At 51.3% G+C, this 15,362-nt stretch overlaps 2 protein-coding genes and 1 long non-coding RNA gene across 6 annotated transcripts in view; 2 read left to right on the forward strand and 1 right to left on the reverse strand.

The window, feature by feature from the left end:
* Positions 1-1,150, reverse strand: part of BBIP1 (BBSome interacting protein 1) — a 2,539-nt gene extending 1,389 nt beyond the window's left edge. Inside the window, exons 1-2 of one of the 2 annotated variants that reach the window (XM_080597400.1) lie at positions 943-1,140; positions 655-836 (exon numbers count right to left, since the gene is read on the reverse strand). In XM_080597400.1, the coding sequence (XP_080453526.1) occupies positions 679-836; positions 943-988 (204 nt within the window). In that variant the 5' untranslated portion in view covers positions 989-1,140 and the 3' untranslated portion in view covers positions 655-678. Of the gene's footprint in view, positions 1-654; positions 837-942 lie in introns of both variants that reach the window. The other variant, XM_080597401.1, reaches the window with a different exon arrangement.
* Positions 1,151-1,333: 183 nt separating this feature from the next.
* LOC308197235 lies at positions 1,334-7,864 on the forward strand. 2 transcript variants are annotated; one of them, XR_013952691.1, is made up of 5 exons: positions 1,334-2,160; positions 2,252-2,748; positions 5,682-5,758; positions 5,896-6,078; positions 6,194-7,864. It is a non-coding gene; the product is annotated as an uncharacterized lncRNA (long non-coding RNA). The 2 variants fall into 2 exon arrangements; XR_013952690.1 differs by having other exon boundaries at positions 5,896-7,864.
* A 2,903-nt stretch (positions 7,865-10,767) lies between these two features.
* Positions 10,768-15,362, forward strand: part of SHOC2 (SHOC2 leucine rich repeat scaffold protein) — a 66,888-nt gene continuing 62,293 nt past the window's right edge. The window contains exon 1 of one of the 2 annotated variants that reach the window (XM_080597397.1): positions 10,768-10,924. The gene's annotated coding sequence lies outside the window, so the exon portion shown is untranslated. Of the gene's footprint in view, positions 10,925-11,730; positions 11,756-15,362 lie in introns of those variants that run through there. The other variant, XM_080597398.1, reaches the window with a different exon arrangement.

Genomic DNA, 15,362 nt, shown 5'->3' on the forward strand with positions numbered 1-15,362 from the left:
TTCGTCATGAAATCACTGGTTTGTACAAAGCTTTATAGAAGGGTCAAGTTAAGCTGCTGTGATCCCATGTTCATTGCTGCTGAAGAAATACTGTGCTTTGGGAGGAAAAAATAGCTATTTCTTTGTTGTAAAGAGCCCGAGAAAATGGAGTTGGGTCATGGGACAAATTCACCTGTTCTGGGGCAAAACGCAGGTCAGTTTTAGATGTTCCAGCCACCATGTACCAAACCGGTCGATATGTTTTTTTTCTATGTAACTGGAAAAGTGAAACGCTCTGGTAAAAACATATTAAAAATATTTTTTGTGAAGCTCTGCTTTCTGCCTTCTTTTTTTTAAAACGTCTTTTTAAAACTGAACTGCTCAAATCTCCGACGGGTGTGTGGTTAAGGTGTACACCTATCACACTACTAGTTAGAATATGCAAAAGAGCAGTGACTAAGCAATTAAATTAGGGGTAATAACTTAAAAAAATGTGTGTAAAACAGAAGGGGCTTGCGTAGGACAGGGCTATGCCCCGGATACCTAGCAGTGAAGTGTCCCAAGGGCACTTGACACCGCCCCCCTTTCAGCCCTGTCCCCAGTGCCGAGGAGCCCCGGGAGGCCGCAGCTCGCCGCCCCCCCCCCCCCCCCAGCCCCTGTCCCCTCGGGCCCTACCTGGGGGCTCGGCGGCTCCCGGCGCTAGCGCTGCGTGCCCGGCGCCCCCCCGGAGGCCCTCCCGGCCGCCTCGGCCGCGGCCCGCTGCAGCTCCTCCAGCTTCTCCAGCGCCACCGACTTGAGGGGCAGCACCTTGGGCTTGCACAGCACCATGGCGGGGACGTCCTCCGCCGAGAGCTGCCCTGCGGGGTGGGGACAGGCAGGCGGTGAGCGGCGGCGGGCAGCGCGCTGGGGCCGGGCCGGGCCGGGCCGAGCCGAGCCGAGCCGCGCCGCGCCCGCCGCCCCTACCTTGCTTGGGCAGCACCTCGCGGAACGCAGCCTTCCCCTCCGGCATGGCGGCGCCGCCGCACGGAGAACTACAAATCCCTGCGCGCACCGCGCGGCGCCGCGCTCTGCCTGAGCGCCCTCACCCTCAGTGTGTGCTGGGAGTCGTAGTCCTCCGCGGGGAGGGGCTGGGGAAGTGCATGCTGGGAAATGTAGTTCTTTGCGGTGCGGGCAGAAATGCCGGCAGCAAGGCCCTGGGGTAGTGCCCCGAGGTTGACCTGGCCGCCCAGTGTGTGTGCGCGTCCCCGGCCCCGCCCGGTCCTTGTAGGCGTTACGGGGTGCCCTCCGCGCCCTGCCCGCCCCGGGCTGTGCGTTGGGTCTGTGGTGAACGCCTGCACCCTGCTGACCCGGCCTCGGCGGGGACTTGTTTAGTTGTGTTTAATTGTTCTGAAATTCCGGGAGCTCTCTTCGGCCTCCTGCTCCAGGGACTGTGAGGAAAGTCGCGGATGAACCCAATAAGTCACGAGTCAGAAGGAAAATGAGTGTGAAAGCAGCTTTCGGCCAGCTGCGCCTCTCCGCTCTGGCTTGGTGCGGCCGGCCCCGAGCTTCCTGCACCACGGGCCTGTCTGCCACGGGACCCCAGCCCCTCTGGGGTCTGCAGCTAACTTCACCTTCCAGTAACGGCCCCTCTCGGACAGTTACGTAAAGCCCCCGGCTGCATTGTTCCACCGCTGTTTCCTTTTTCCTCTGAGGCAACCTGCGGTAGGAAGCTGGTGGTCCCTCAGGTAGCCCGCTTCCACTCCGAGCCTCCCTCGCTCCGTGTGAGGCCCGCAGCAACCTGCAGCCGCTGCGCGCGGGTCCCTCGCTTCCTGCCTTTGTGGAGCCGGCCAAAGACAACACCGCTGGCTTGGGCCAGCACAGCCCGGCGGCGGGCCCGTCCGTGCTCTGATTCACTGATTCCACTCGCAGGTCAAAGGATTGGCATCGATGAGACTGTAAAATGGACGTGCTTGCTTGGGACATCCTTCTCTGCCCTTTGAAGTGCACAGAAGTGTTCCCGCTGACTTCGGTGGGAATAGCTGCCTCCTTTGTCCGCTGTGCTGGTCGGTGTGTGCCAATTAGCGTTTCCTACTGATTGGGAGAGGAAAGGACAAGGGACTGGAGGCTGATTTATGAAAATTGTGGATGTTCGTAGACCAGGACATTTTACACAGTACGTGCAGTTTGCAGATTAGTAACTTGGTAGGTTTGTTTTTTGGTTTTGTGTTGATGGGCTTTGGATGTTTATGTATGTATTTATTTATTTATTTTTGTTGTTTATTTATTTATTTAGTTTTCAAACTGACCCTTCTAGCCTCTCAGCTGGCTAGAAATGAGTGGAAAAGACGGCCAGTTACAAATGAAGGTCTTGCACTGTGAAACCAACAGTTACTCCTGTGGTAACAAGTATGGCCTGCGGAGCAGCGGAAGATAAACTGAAAGCCAGACGTTGGAAATAAATTGCAAGATGGTTATTTTGACAGAGCTGATGACCACCTGGAGTCCAGCATTATGTGCGGATTGGCATTGGTAACAACCAGAGCCCCCCTTGGTCACGTAGGGAATCACTTTCCCAATACAGTTTTCCTGCCAGCGAGGTTTGTTTGCTTGGTGACAAGAAATAATGGCCAACCCGGTTTGTTACTTGAGCGTTTTAGTGACTGAGGAGTGGAATCTGGCTTCATGCTAAATCCATTTTCTTAGCTAGTCAAATGCCCGCTTGGCAGCCTGTCTATAAGCTGATAGCCCTGAGAGAGGAGTGGCTGTGGGGATTGCTTTCAGCAGTCTCTGGTAAGTCTGCTTTTAAGACACCTTTTTTCCATTGGGGAAAAAACACGGTTGCCATCTTCAGGACTGGAAGGACTGGATGAGAGAGAGTAGAGAGGCATGGGCATTGTCTGAAGCTTGGTGTCACACTTTTCAAGGTGCCTTACAAGCAGGGATGGGCTTAGCTTTGAGTCAGGCCAGCGTTCATTCACTAGAGTAGTGACAACCACAGTCGGCAGGAGGGGAAAGCACGGCACATAGGACCTGGTTCTGCTTTTGTTGGAAGAACAACAACACAAGATGTGAGTTTTTCAGTTACATAGGGGGGACCTGGTCTTATTCTGCAAAGGGAAGCATAGTTAAAGGTGGCACCCAGGTGCCTGGGGAACTCGGAGCAGGGCTGTGTGGTGATACCCAGGTCTCAAGTTGTGCCCTCGCTGCGTGCGGCTTTTTAAAGTGCTGAGACTCGGCCTTCAGATCATAAAATCATAGAATCATTAAGGTTGGTTGGAAAAGACCTTCTTTGCCAGTGTGAGAGCACTCCCCCAGACAAGGACAACGCACTAGGTTCCATCCTCGTTTTACTGATGTCGCAAACAAGTTATTCTTGTATGCTGCAGAAAGCCTCACAACCACAAAACCAGCAATAATTTTATAAATGATAAGCTTGTTTTCCTCCTCCTCCTCCCAGATATTCTGAGTACAGCAGGCAGCAGAGATGTGCATTGCTGGAATCCGGAGAGTTTCATAACGTGGCAGCCACTTGCTGAAAGCCCTGCAGATAAAAAACAACATTTATTTTAAGTCTTGAGAAACATCTTCTCTTACCAAGTAGAAGAAAAGAACCCAAAACATTTAGGTGAAGCGATATGGCCGGTTCCATTTGTTTACGAGGCTTGTTTTTTGTCTTTATACATTTTAAATGGTTTCTATTTGTATTCTGTTTTTTGAGCCTTTCAAGTTCATGTTTTCCTTTTTTTTTTTTTCATACAACAAGAAAGTCTGGAATTGAGTCCTTTAAAAACAAAACTCTGGTTGAGAGTCGCATATAGCCATGTAACTCCGGACACGGCGGGTTTAAAAATATCACTGCTTTCATGAGAATTGCCCATCTTTCAGTGCTAAGTTTAAGTAAGTGCTATGTTGACAGTTTAAGACGCTTTTAACAACACCTGTCTGTGTTTGCTTTCCAGGCAGCTCTCTCTCTTCTTTTCTAAACATTTAGAGCTTGTCTCACCTCTGCATGTGGCTAACGTGTGTCGAATAATTCATACACGTGCTTGCAAAAAGTACAGGTGTGTAGATTTCATGCCGTTGTCCCCCAGAGCTGCTGAGTGGTACCAGAGGGTACAGAGCCCACCGTCCAGGCAGCAGGAGGAGGGTGGTGCTGCTGTCCTGGGAGCAGAAAGCCTCGGTGACTCCCCGGGGGAACCACGAATGCCTTCAGAGCATGATGTTTAACCCAGTCCTTGTTTTTGGAAGGCAGTTGACAGACGAGCAATTTCTTTTAGTTCAGTTTGCTGAATGTAACGATTTAAAATCTGTTGTGTGACGCGGGGCTGTTCCCGAGTTCATCAAGAAGGAGACGTTCTTGCTCAGCGTGCAGGTTTGTCTTCCAGGTGCCTGGAAATGCCTTATCCAAGGGACACAGAAACAGCTTTCTGGTCGGCTGCTCTTTCTGTTCTCTCTCTAGCCATAGCGCCCAGTGAAAGCGGAGCCCCTTGCCTGTCTTACTGCTCCGTAAAAGCCCCGCTCTGGGCTGCCAGGCCCAGGCTGGCATTTCCAGGAGGTTACCGCTCTACTTGTGTGGTTTGAATCGCTTAAGTCTTTGGCCTGGTGCCTTCAAGTGCCAGCAGAGGCATGCTGTAATTGCCCGTAAATGCACCGTCTGTCATATTATTGTTTAATTATTCCAGCTTCTCACTGCCACACACTGCTTAGTGTCTCTCTTGCTATCTTTATTTAATTGAGTGGAAAAAATCCGAGACTTGCGCTTCGTTTACGTCACTTCGTATTTACCCAGCATCACTGGATCCTACTTTGAAGTCCCAGCTTTTGTACGCAGAAGCCAGCCTTCTATGCAGAAAAAAATAATGTAAATGTCTAAAACATATGTTAGAAACAGAATCAATATTTTAACACATGGTAAACTCGGGCCATAAATCTCTTAACACAGTCAGATGATTGTATTATTCTCCTTTCAAACTCCGCTCTGCCCCTTGAGAAACAAGAAGGGGAAAGAAAACCCGCGAATAACCCAGCCCTTGTCCTCACAATGCAGGATTGTTCTTAGCCTGTCACTTTGTCTGTGCCACCTCTTCCTTTTCTGGCTACTAGCTCTCTCTTTTCTTCTATGCCAAACGCCTTCATCTCCAAGAGCCTTCTTTCCCTAGCCCATCCCGACTGATGGGTTTTAGCTTATTACCGGGATATCAGCTCTGTCCTGGGATCAGCCTGTGTTGACCTGTCCCACTGCCCACTTCTTACAGTTTTAAACACCTCTCTGCTTCCTCCAAGACTGCAACAAAGCCGTTATTAATGTGTGTTGAAATAAAGAAATCATCTTGCAGAGAGATCTCTCCAACACTCTCCTTGTCCGTATGGTCTATAAAAAAACTTGGCAGCGTGTTGACTGCTTTCCTTTCCTCATGCTCCCCGTGTCTGCGACAAATAAACGCACGTCATTTTTCTGGTCTTATTCTCAGTCTTCCGTCTCCGAACCAGAGCAACCTTTTTGTACAGCACCTAGCACACGCGATCGGGATCAAACAGCTCTGTGCTCCTACACTGACGGTAAATATTAGGGTTGCTGGCACTCTCCCTGGACTAGTTTTCCTGTCTCTAGGCCGAGGGAGTTTCATGATGTCCTTTTGGAAGATCACTGTCTGCTTGAATAGATCTAGCTTTCAGGGCTCTTTTTTTTTTCATAAATCCTCAACCAAAATTTTCATCCACAGGTGTACTCCGTATAATGCCTAGCTGCCTGACGGAGCCAGCATCATTTCTGGGGCTCTGCTTTTGGCTTCCCATAACCGTAAGATTACTCATTTCATACTATTTTCTGATTTGTTTTATTTTTCATCCATCTCTTTCCTGCAGGAAAGAGCAATTTATATAATGATTTCACTGTGGAATTGACTTCAGGCTTTACTGCTATTTGTCACCATTCAGGAAATCCATCCCTGGCTCCAGAAGAACACTCAGTCCCTGCTGACAGTCTGGAAGAGGGAGAGAAAATAGATAGCAGAGCTGAAGCTATTAAGACCAACAGGCACATATTTTATTCCAACTCAATTTTCCCTTCCCAAATACCTTTTAAAGAAAATCTTTCTCTTTGAGAGAACGTGAATTAAGGTTGGTTTTGTTTGTTTTTTTGAGGGGAGAAGAGGTTGTTGTAGATTTTTGTTTTGTTTTGTTTTTCTGGGTACTCTCCCGTTCTTGCTGATCTTCATCTTCTTCCACATTTCAGACAGCAGAGCTTGCAGCCCTGACACGATGTAATCCCAAGTAAAACTGCTGCTGCCTCTGGCCTTGGTTAACCTGCTGGCAGTGATACTTGCCTGGGCATGGGGCAGCTGGCTTTTTACACAGCTCAGCATGGATATGCTGCCACTCCCAGTCACTTTTAGGACACAGCCGAGTTGTTTTTCTTAAGATTACTTCTTAAGAAAAACATGTAATAAAATGTTCGACCTTCCCAGGGCCACCACTCCCTGAGACCTTTCCCCTTTCTTGGCTTCTGCGAGAGCTTCTTTCCCTCGGCTTCACACCTTTATCGGCTGAAAATGATAAGAGTACAGAACTGCTTGGCTCCAGGCTCTCTCTTTGAAGGACAGGCTGCGCTGCCACACCATTGTGCCTGTGGGGGACTGGATGGTCACCGAGGACAATGGGGAAGCGAAGTCTGCCCCCTCTTTTGTGTGGAGCAGAGGCAGGACTTGGCCTTTTATGAAGTTCGACAGAGGAAAACTCGGGCTTTCGCACTCGCATTCCTGCATTCCGTGCTCTACCCGTCAGCCTGGTGCTAATCTTCACGGACCTTTGAAGGCAAGAAACGACACGCAGTGCAAACGAAAGCTCAGCCAGGGTATTGGTGCCAGCCAGTTTTAGAAGTCTGACGCGAGAGCCAAGTGAAACAGGTACAGTGGCAGGAGATGCCATGTATCACCTGCAGGCACGCAGACCTACGGTGCTCACGCAGCATCGGAGCCCAACAGCAAAGCGCGGCATGCGAGGAGCTGGGGAACCCACGGCCACATCAGGCTCGAATGCACTTTCCCGGGGAGGAAGTGGCTTTTCCCTTGGAAAGCTCAACTCCCCAGGGTCCCTATGAGGTCAATGGAAAAAGTGATTTCTTCAGAATATGATTCAGAGTGCCTGAACGCAGGCTTATCGTTCTGAGTATGGATGGAGCTTAACCTCTGTAGTTTTAAAGTGGATTTGTGAGTACCCATCCCCTCCTGCCCCCTAGTTTTGGGACTTATGCTGGGGGTTAGTGGTAGGCAGAGTGCCTACCGCAATTCAGGTGCTGCAGACCCACAGCCTTGTCCACTACAGCACAGCATGCCCTGTTGGATCCTGCTTTGTCCTTTTGGCTTCTGATGGGATGTCAGAAGTGGATCTGCAAGTAGCAGAAGAATCAAATGAAGTCAAGAAATGTTGGTTTCTTTATGGATAGCCTAACTGGAGCTGGAATAATCAGCATCTGTTTCAGTTTAAGCGAGTTTTCATTCCAGCCTCTCTCCTTTTTCAAAGTACAGACAACTGAAGCCTTTAATTTGCTGTGTCTTTCACTAGAGAAAAGTAGGAGTTTCTAACAGCTGATACTATCCTTTCTAGAAATCTACACTACAAAAATACAGTTTATTGTCTGTTGTGAATGAAAAAGCTCCTGCTTGTTTCTCTTGTTTGTAGTGTTGACTTTGAAAGATAAATTGTTTGAACTGGTTGACTCTCAGTTTGTGTAAGTGAAGATTAGCTTGCTTGATAGCCGGTTGGATTTGCAGTTTCCCCTTGCACTGAATAAACTGAAGACCTGCCAGCCTGGGGCAGTTAGGACACAGCACATACTTGAAAAAGTTGGTGAACATACTGGTAAATATAGGAAACTCATCTCATGCCTGGCATTCTGGATGTGCCATTTGAGGGTCGATGTGTCCTGCCTTTCCACCTGGAGAAGCCCTTGTAGGACCTGGGAAGCGCGTCTGAAAAATTGCTGCCAGATAGGTTGCTAACAAGTTCAAAGGTAGGGCTAGCAGGCCCAGAACAGTTTTTTATATGACAGTTTTGCAACCCTAAGTCATGCTGCTGCTTGGTTTTGAGAACACAGGCACCTTAGCCAAACTCCATTCTTTTCTCATGTGTGTGTTTGCTTTGTAGAACCAATGGGAGGAAAAAAGCAAAAATAATTTTTTGTGAGCAGACCTGACTGAACACAGAAAAGGAACAGGCAGTAAAAATAGCAACATCTTACAGTACTGCAGCCCTTAACTAAGAACCACATTTTGAGGTTCCCCTTCTTTGTATCCTTTGTATTGCAACAGCAGAAGCTTTCGCTCTGGCGGGGCAGAGTCTCTCTTCGATGTGACGGATCTTGTCGTTGGCCACCCTGTCACAGTGCTGGTCGCTGGACATTGCTGATGGCTCTGCACGTCCGTGTGCATCCCCCAGGTACGGTTCCTGTGCCTTGCACCATTCCTCTGTCCCCTTCAGCTCCTCAGCTGTGCCAGCTCTTCCAGCCTCCCCACTCTCTGTATACCCGTGATAAAGGCAGTAGAGCCAAGATTACGTTCAAGGTGAAGACAGAAAAGCAGCGCTGAAGTCATACGCTATTTCTGTGATCAGTATGACGCTCACAAAATGAAACGGTCTTCATCATGCCATCAGCCTTCAAAGCATGCTTCTCTCCCACAGAACAGCGGGACACGTTGCAAGCCTTGGCTAAGAGACTGAAGCCAAACGTCTGGTAAACCGATGGTTCAAGAGAAGGGAAAGGAATAGGGTAAGGCAGGAAGGCCTGGGTAGGCTGAGGTGCAGAAGGGAGGAAGGCAAAGCCTAAGACCGGGAATTTGGAGCTTTGATGTGATGGAAGGAGGCTGAGATTCACAAAGAAAGTGAAACTGGGAATTAGAGGGGTTTCATGCTGAGACTGGCTGTGCGAGGAACTGACAGCAGGGGAGGGACCGAAGTCACGGCAGATTTCAGTTTGTCAGTACAACGAAAGTCAGGGGGGTTAGGAAGTCAGATGAAGAACTGGACAAAAGAGACTGAGCAAGGCGTGGGGAACTGAAGCTGAAGGCAGCACTGGAGGCTAAGAAAGGAGAGGCAGGTGATTGAGTCTGAAAGCCTTGATCAGGCACAGGCAGAGGGGAGGGAGCGGAGCACCAGGGAGAGCTGTGGGCTTGGCGGAAGGGAAAGCTTGGGGATGGGGGCACAGGGGGATGTGCTTGCTGGGACACCCTGGCAGTGGGGCAGAGCTTCCCTGAGGCTGGCCTTCGCTGTGGCATGGCTGGCCAAGAATTTGCCTCTTGTTGGTCTGCCCCAGAAACAGCCAGAATTTAGTGCTCTGGGACGAGGCGGCAGCAGCTGCCTGCCTGGGGGAGGAGAGAGAGCTTTCTTGTAGTGAGATGAAAAAAATTACAGTTGGGAGGAGGTAGTAAAAAGGCCACATGAACAAGAGAGAAAGGGTCGATTCATTAGTCTGGCAGCCACTAAATTAAGAAAAGGCAAGCAGGGCTGTTATATCAGAGGTATCTGAATTCAGTCAAAGATGGTTCTGAAGTTGCTGTATTGATCTCGTGGTCAGCTTAAGCAAGCTTAACTAATTAATTGCTTTATTTTAGTTCATTGTGTAAGATCTAGCTCTTAATAAATCACACTGCTTTGTAGAAAACGTGCTTGAAACAACTGTGTAAATACTAAATAGCCTTAGGAATGGTCATATGTACCCACTGAATAATCCAAATTCCAGGACTCATCTCTCTCCAGTGCTGGTCTAGATAGAGGATAACAGTCTGCTGTCCTCTGCCTCTGTGAGTGAAAGGGGCAGAGGTCTGTGTCCGGCACATAAAGGTACCAGCACTGCCGATGACCCAGGGAAGGGCTGTGATGCTGCGTGATCCTGTAATGACAGCTGTCCTTTTTGGGAAGACAGGGAGTATTACGTGTGTTGAAGGACCATTATTAAGGTTGCAAAGCCATGCGTTTAAGTTAGGCAATGTCCAAATGAAATTGCCTGCGAAACCTTAATTCAGATTGTCCACAGATGTAGGTTATGAAATGCTCATTAATTTTATTTGACCTGCTGTTCCTTTCAGCGTGAATGGCAGTAATTCAAGATCCTCTCATGGTTCTACAGGTTTTTAGGGAAATGGAGACCAAGGAACTTCTGAGTTACTGTCTGTGGATCTCTCTTAAGGAGAAGTACTCAGCCACAGTACCACCAGGTTCAAAGTATGGGCCAGTCACTGTAGTCCCCTGAAGCTGAGGGACCCTTAACTAATACTTTTAAGGATCCTGACTCTCAGGGCTGTCTTCTATGCTGGGACAGGTCTGTGTCTGTGAAGACTTTGGGAGAAGCAGTGCTGCTGGAGGATTAGGCTGGAGCTCAGCTCCCCAGCATCCAGTATTGTAACCCAAAATTAACTGCTCCATTTGTGCAGATTAAAAAACAGTCTTGCACGGATGAACTCTGCCGTCGCAAAAACGCCTGTTAGTTTGGATTGTTGGCACAAGCGTTACTGTGGCACCGGTCCTGTGAGACATATTTGAGGAATTGCAGCAGAAGGGTGCAGCTACCAGCGCGTATTTGCTGGCCGATTCCCTGCCCAGCGACGATTGCCCTGCTGCGCTTTACTTCAGCTTCCTAGCGTTACGTTTCACCACGAAAACGGCAAAGCCAGCACAAAGCTTTATTTTAAATCTCCAATACACGGGTTTTGAAAAGCGGGACCCGGGCCCGTCCCCGGCGCCGCCGTCTCCACGGGCAACGGGGGCCGCTTCCGCCCGGCGCCAAGATGGCGGCGGCGCCGTGACCTGGAAGCCGTCGGCCGGGCCGCGCCGCGCCGCGCCCGCCCCCGTGGTGCGGCGGGCGGGAGGGCCGTGGGCGGGGAGTCCCGTGACGGCTCGGGGCGCACGGAGCGGGGCCGCCGGGGCCGGGGGGGGTGCGGAGAGCGCCGCGGGAGGATGGCGGAGCCGCACGGTACGGCGCCGGGGCACCGGGGAGCGGGCACCGGGCGGCGGGGCCGGCTGAGGGGCGGCGGCGGCTGACAGCGGGCTGGGCCCCGGGGAGGCCGCGGGCACAAAGGCGGGGAGGGCCCCGCGCGGGTCCTGCCCCCCCCCCCCTTTTTTTCCCCCCCTACGGCCCCTCACGGAGCTCCCGGGGCTGCGGCGGGGTGGAGGGGCTGCGGCGGGTGGGGGGCCCCGTGGGGGGATACGGGGGGGATATGAGGGGATTTGGGGGGGTCCGGATCCGTGGGGGCGCCGCGGCGGGGTGCTGAGCTCCTCCGTGCCGCGGCGGGGTGGCACAGCGCGGAGGAAGGGGGGGGGATAAATAAAGAAAGGAGGAAGCCCAGCCTCGCCGCCTCACCTCTCCTCCTGGCCGGCCCCGAGGAGGAGCTGGGGGGAGCGCAGGGACCCCCTCACCCTGCGTGCGCTGCCCCGGCCCGGCCGGGGGGGGCCCGGCCCGCGCCCCCCGCTCCCGTCGTGGCGGCTGTGGTGGAGGCAGGCAGGCAGGCAGGGTCCCCTTCCAGCAGTCATCGCCTTCCTGCGGTGCCCGGGATCTAGGGGTGGCACTGAGGGAGCCGAGTGACAGCTGCCCGCGAGTTCCCGTGGCTCTGGAGCTGGGTTTCGCCCAGCTCTTGGTGTCCGTCCCTGCGGGGTGGCTGAAAGGCTCTGGTAACCTCAGGTAAGGTGAGCGGCTGCCTGTGCTGCCTGCCAGCGCCACGGCGCCCGAGCCGGGGAGAAATTCGGCGGTGCTGAAGTTGCGTGAAAGTGTGGAGCTCCTCGGCCCGACGGGCTTCGTCGGGAGCAGGTGCGGGAAGGGAACACAAAATCACCGTGCGTAACAAAACAGTCACAAAGCTAAATTAACACGAAAGTATCGGTAGCGATTTTTGACGGGTGTATCTGAGATGGGGCTGTGGGAGCCTGCGTTTTGTGCGCTTCTGCACACGTGCACGCACAAAGACGCTTTTGAGGCAGAATAGTAAAGATGAGGAGTTGTAGTTGTGTGTATTGTCATGGCTGCAGCAGAGATTTCTGTGACTGCTGAAATACAAATTAAACTGGTTTCGGTAATTAGATTCAAGGTTTTAATTTTCTGCTGTCTACTTGTTTGTACATTCAGTTTTCTACTTATTATTTTCCCTTTTTACCTTCTAAACTGTTTTTTTTAATATACATATCACTAGGCGTTATTGGGCGCTTCTATTTATAAAATCAAGGGCTTAAAGTAGGTGGTGGTCAAATTAAGTCACACTTATTTACAGCCATATTTCAGGCATATGTTGTATGGTGATCTTGATATAATCCTAGCTTGGTTTTGGGAGAGATTTACTGTATCCTATGAATTTATTAATACTCTGTTGTGCATACATTTTAATTTTAGTAACACCCTTATCCTCTTAATTCCTTTTGAATGATTTGGGCTTGACTGTCTTGGTTTTCTATGTAATTATTCTTTGTTCTGGGTGAGCAAAATGAAGGGTTATTTTCATAATTTGAAGCTGGATTCCTTTTAATTTAGGCTAATATTTGTCAGTCATCAGGATTTCTGTACGTGTGGCAAGGCAAAACACGTACATCGGGCAAAACTCATTTTAGGTATAATCTTGTAACGCGGAGAGATGATTCCAGACAAAGCTCTCCGCGCGTCCACAGCCTGCCTTTGAGGAATACCGAGGCATCCTCAGCGAGGATGCTGCCTCCTGCCGCGTCCCTCTCTCCCGCGCTCTCTAGAGATGTTAACCACCCCCCAGGATTTTTTTCCCAGGGGTGACGGCGAGGGTAGGGTCTGTAAAGAGCGTTGGCTGCCGTTCCCGGGGTAGTTTTCCCTTCCCCGGGCGAGCCGAGATGTCAGTGAGGCAGGAGGTGCTGGGAGGGGCGTTCCTTTGTTGTGGTGACACCGATCGCCCCGACGGGTGTGTGCTCCTCCAGGAATTTCGTTCCGTGGCCGGGATTCCTTCCGAGGATGGATATTTTCTCCGTCTGTCTTCACGCTCTCTTAGCTTTCGTACAGGGGTGAATTTCTCCGGGGATTGCCGTGTGTGTGCCTTTTAGGAAACCCTTGGATTTATTGTTGCTTGGCTGTGGCTTTCTAGAAACGCGTGGCGCTGCCGGAGCGGAGTGTGGCGATCCTGCTCGTCGCCGTGCGGGCCGGCTGCTCCTCGCCGGTGTGCAACGCCCGTGAAAGAGGTGCAGGCGTGTGTTTGTGTGCGTGCGTAATGCTCATGCATATTAATCGAGTCAGGGCCATAAAAGTATCTCCTGTTTGCTCTGGCTGGGAAGATCAAATTTGATCTCTTCTTGATCAGGCTAAGGAAGCCGTGCAAATAACCGAGCTCCCTTTTGGGACGATTTGGGCAGGCGATAAGGAGACGAGACTGCACTGAGAGATCTCAGATGTAGTATCGCCGTGGAGAATTTGGGTAGGTGCTAAAAAGGAGCCGTTTCTCTCTTCCAGCGGGTTTTCCTTCCTGTCTGAGGAAAGACAAAAACTCGCGTGTCCGTGCATGCGCCTGAAAGCCAGCTCTGCCTGCTCTGCCTCCGCTCCGGCCCCGCACAGACCCCGCTGCCCAGCGCGCCAGGGCCTGGACCCGGACCCAGCTCCAGACCCGCTCCTGGGTGAGCAGAGCGGGGCCAGAGCCTGAGCAGCACGCATCCACCCCGCCTGGCCCTCCGCCTTTCCCACCCAAAATCATTCGAGGCTCCTGGCTTGCTCTTGTTTTTTTTTCTTTTGTGGGACAGCTCTGTGGATGCTCTTTTAAGCGAAGCGCTGCTTGCTTTCCTCTGTCGCTGTAATACCTGCTATTTATTTTTATTGCAGGCAACTCTTCGTCTCGGAGGAGGTATTTCTGTCTTTTTCTGGTGGGTTTGTGTGTGCGAGAGAGAGAGAGAGAGGGCTGGGGAGGACACCGTAGTGAAGATTAAACAACCAGTTGTAGCTAGATTGTAGAGATAAAAAGAGCCCTTGTTTACATTAAAATTGTACTGGCTGAGACATATTCTAGTCTGTTTCATACAGTAGTCCTGGTGTGTTACAAAATCTCCCGAGATAAAATGTAACAGGTTGTATAAAAAGAGGGTAATGTTTGCGATATTACCCATTGACCTTAATTTGCCTTTTCTTTTTTTTTTTCTCCTGCGTTGCTTGGGCTTGGCCGTGTTGTGAAATGCAAATAGCGTGCTATTAAATCTGGGTGTTCTCTGACACTGAATTTTGCTCAGGAAAGGCAGTTGGGGTATAGCAAAGCAACGATCTCGCAGAAAGAGGGTTTTAATTACCGGGGATTTTGCCATCGCTGACCCCCTAGGTAATGGATATGCCTTGTAATTATGCGGCGTTGATTTCTTTGTAAAAAGTAATTCAGTACCACGCAGTTACTTTTAGCCGGGTTGGAGATGGCCGCAGTTGAAGCGCTTGCCCTAGGAGGGAAACGCGGGCGTGCAGCCTGTCCCTATCTAGCGCCGTGGCCGTGCCGATCAGCGTGAGAATACGGGAAGAGGCAGGGAACTGGTGTAGATAAACACTGCTGCGTGTGGTCACACAACTTCTTAAAACAACCTGCCGTGCTTGCGCAGCTTTTAGTGATGCTTTGCTGGAGGTGAACGTGGAGAGGCACAGGCCGGCCTTGACCACGCTTGCTTTTTTGGCTTCCCTGCGGAAGGACAGCCCGCGTTCTGAGCGGGTGTACGTACACCAGATCCTGATTTGCACACCCGCCTCCCTTTTTGTTACAAAAACTGCTGTGCCCCAGGAAGGTCTGTGGCTGTTTGCTTGTCAATCGCTTGGTGTGGCCCACAGGCCCTGCCTGCCCGGGCAGGGGGCTGTGGCTGGCTCCTACCTTTCCCATGCTCGTCTTCCCCCCGCTTTCATACCTGGAAATGGCCTACGGAGGAGCAGGAGGTCCGAAGTGCTCCACGAGAGGGTATTTCCACGGATCCCTGATGATGCCATAGCTTCTGTATCCGGTTCAGCGGAGCTGCCTGCCCTGTGGTCGGAGGCTTTTTGTTATGCATGCATCCTAATTGTTCTTTCTGCTGGCATTGTGCGGAGACTGGAGGGGCTGGGCACCAATGCAAACAGCTTTTCTGGTACCTTGCGCATTTGCATGATAATGGCTGCATAAATATTGCAGCACATCTCAGTTCACCCTCTCGCTGCTTTGGCTGCCACGCTTTAAAACAGGCTCGTTCTGTGGCCTGGATCCTGCTCATGGCTGGGATTGCCTCGGAGAGGGGTTCTGAAACCCATCTTTATTAAATGGCAAACTCCCTTCATGATGATGAGGTGCAGTTTTACCTTACCCGTGTTCTGGTCTCCCACTCCTTCAGCCCACAGGTTGATAGAGCCGCTCAGAGGGAGGGAAACAACAACAAACCCCACCAAAACCCCGCGACCTCAAGCAGTTTAGCAGTTT

The sequence above is a fragment of the Anser brachyrhynchus genome, assembly GCF_964034855.1.
Source record: "Anser brachyrhynchus genome assembly, chromosome: 6".
Taxonomy (NCBI): Eukaryota; Metazoa; Chordata; class Aves; order Anseriformes; family Anatidae; genus Anser; species Anser brachyrhynchus.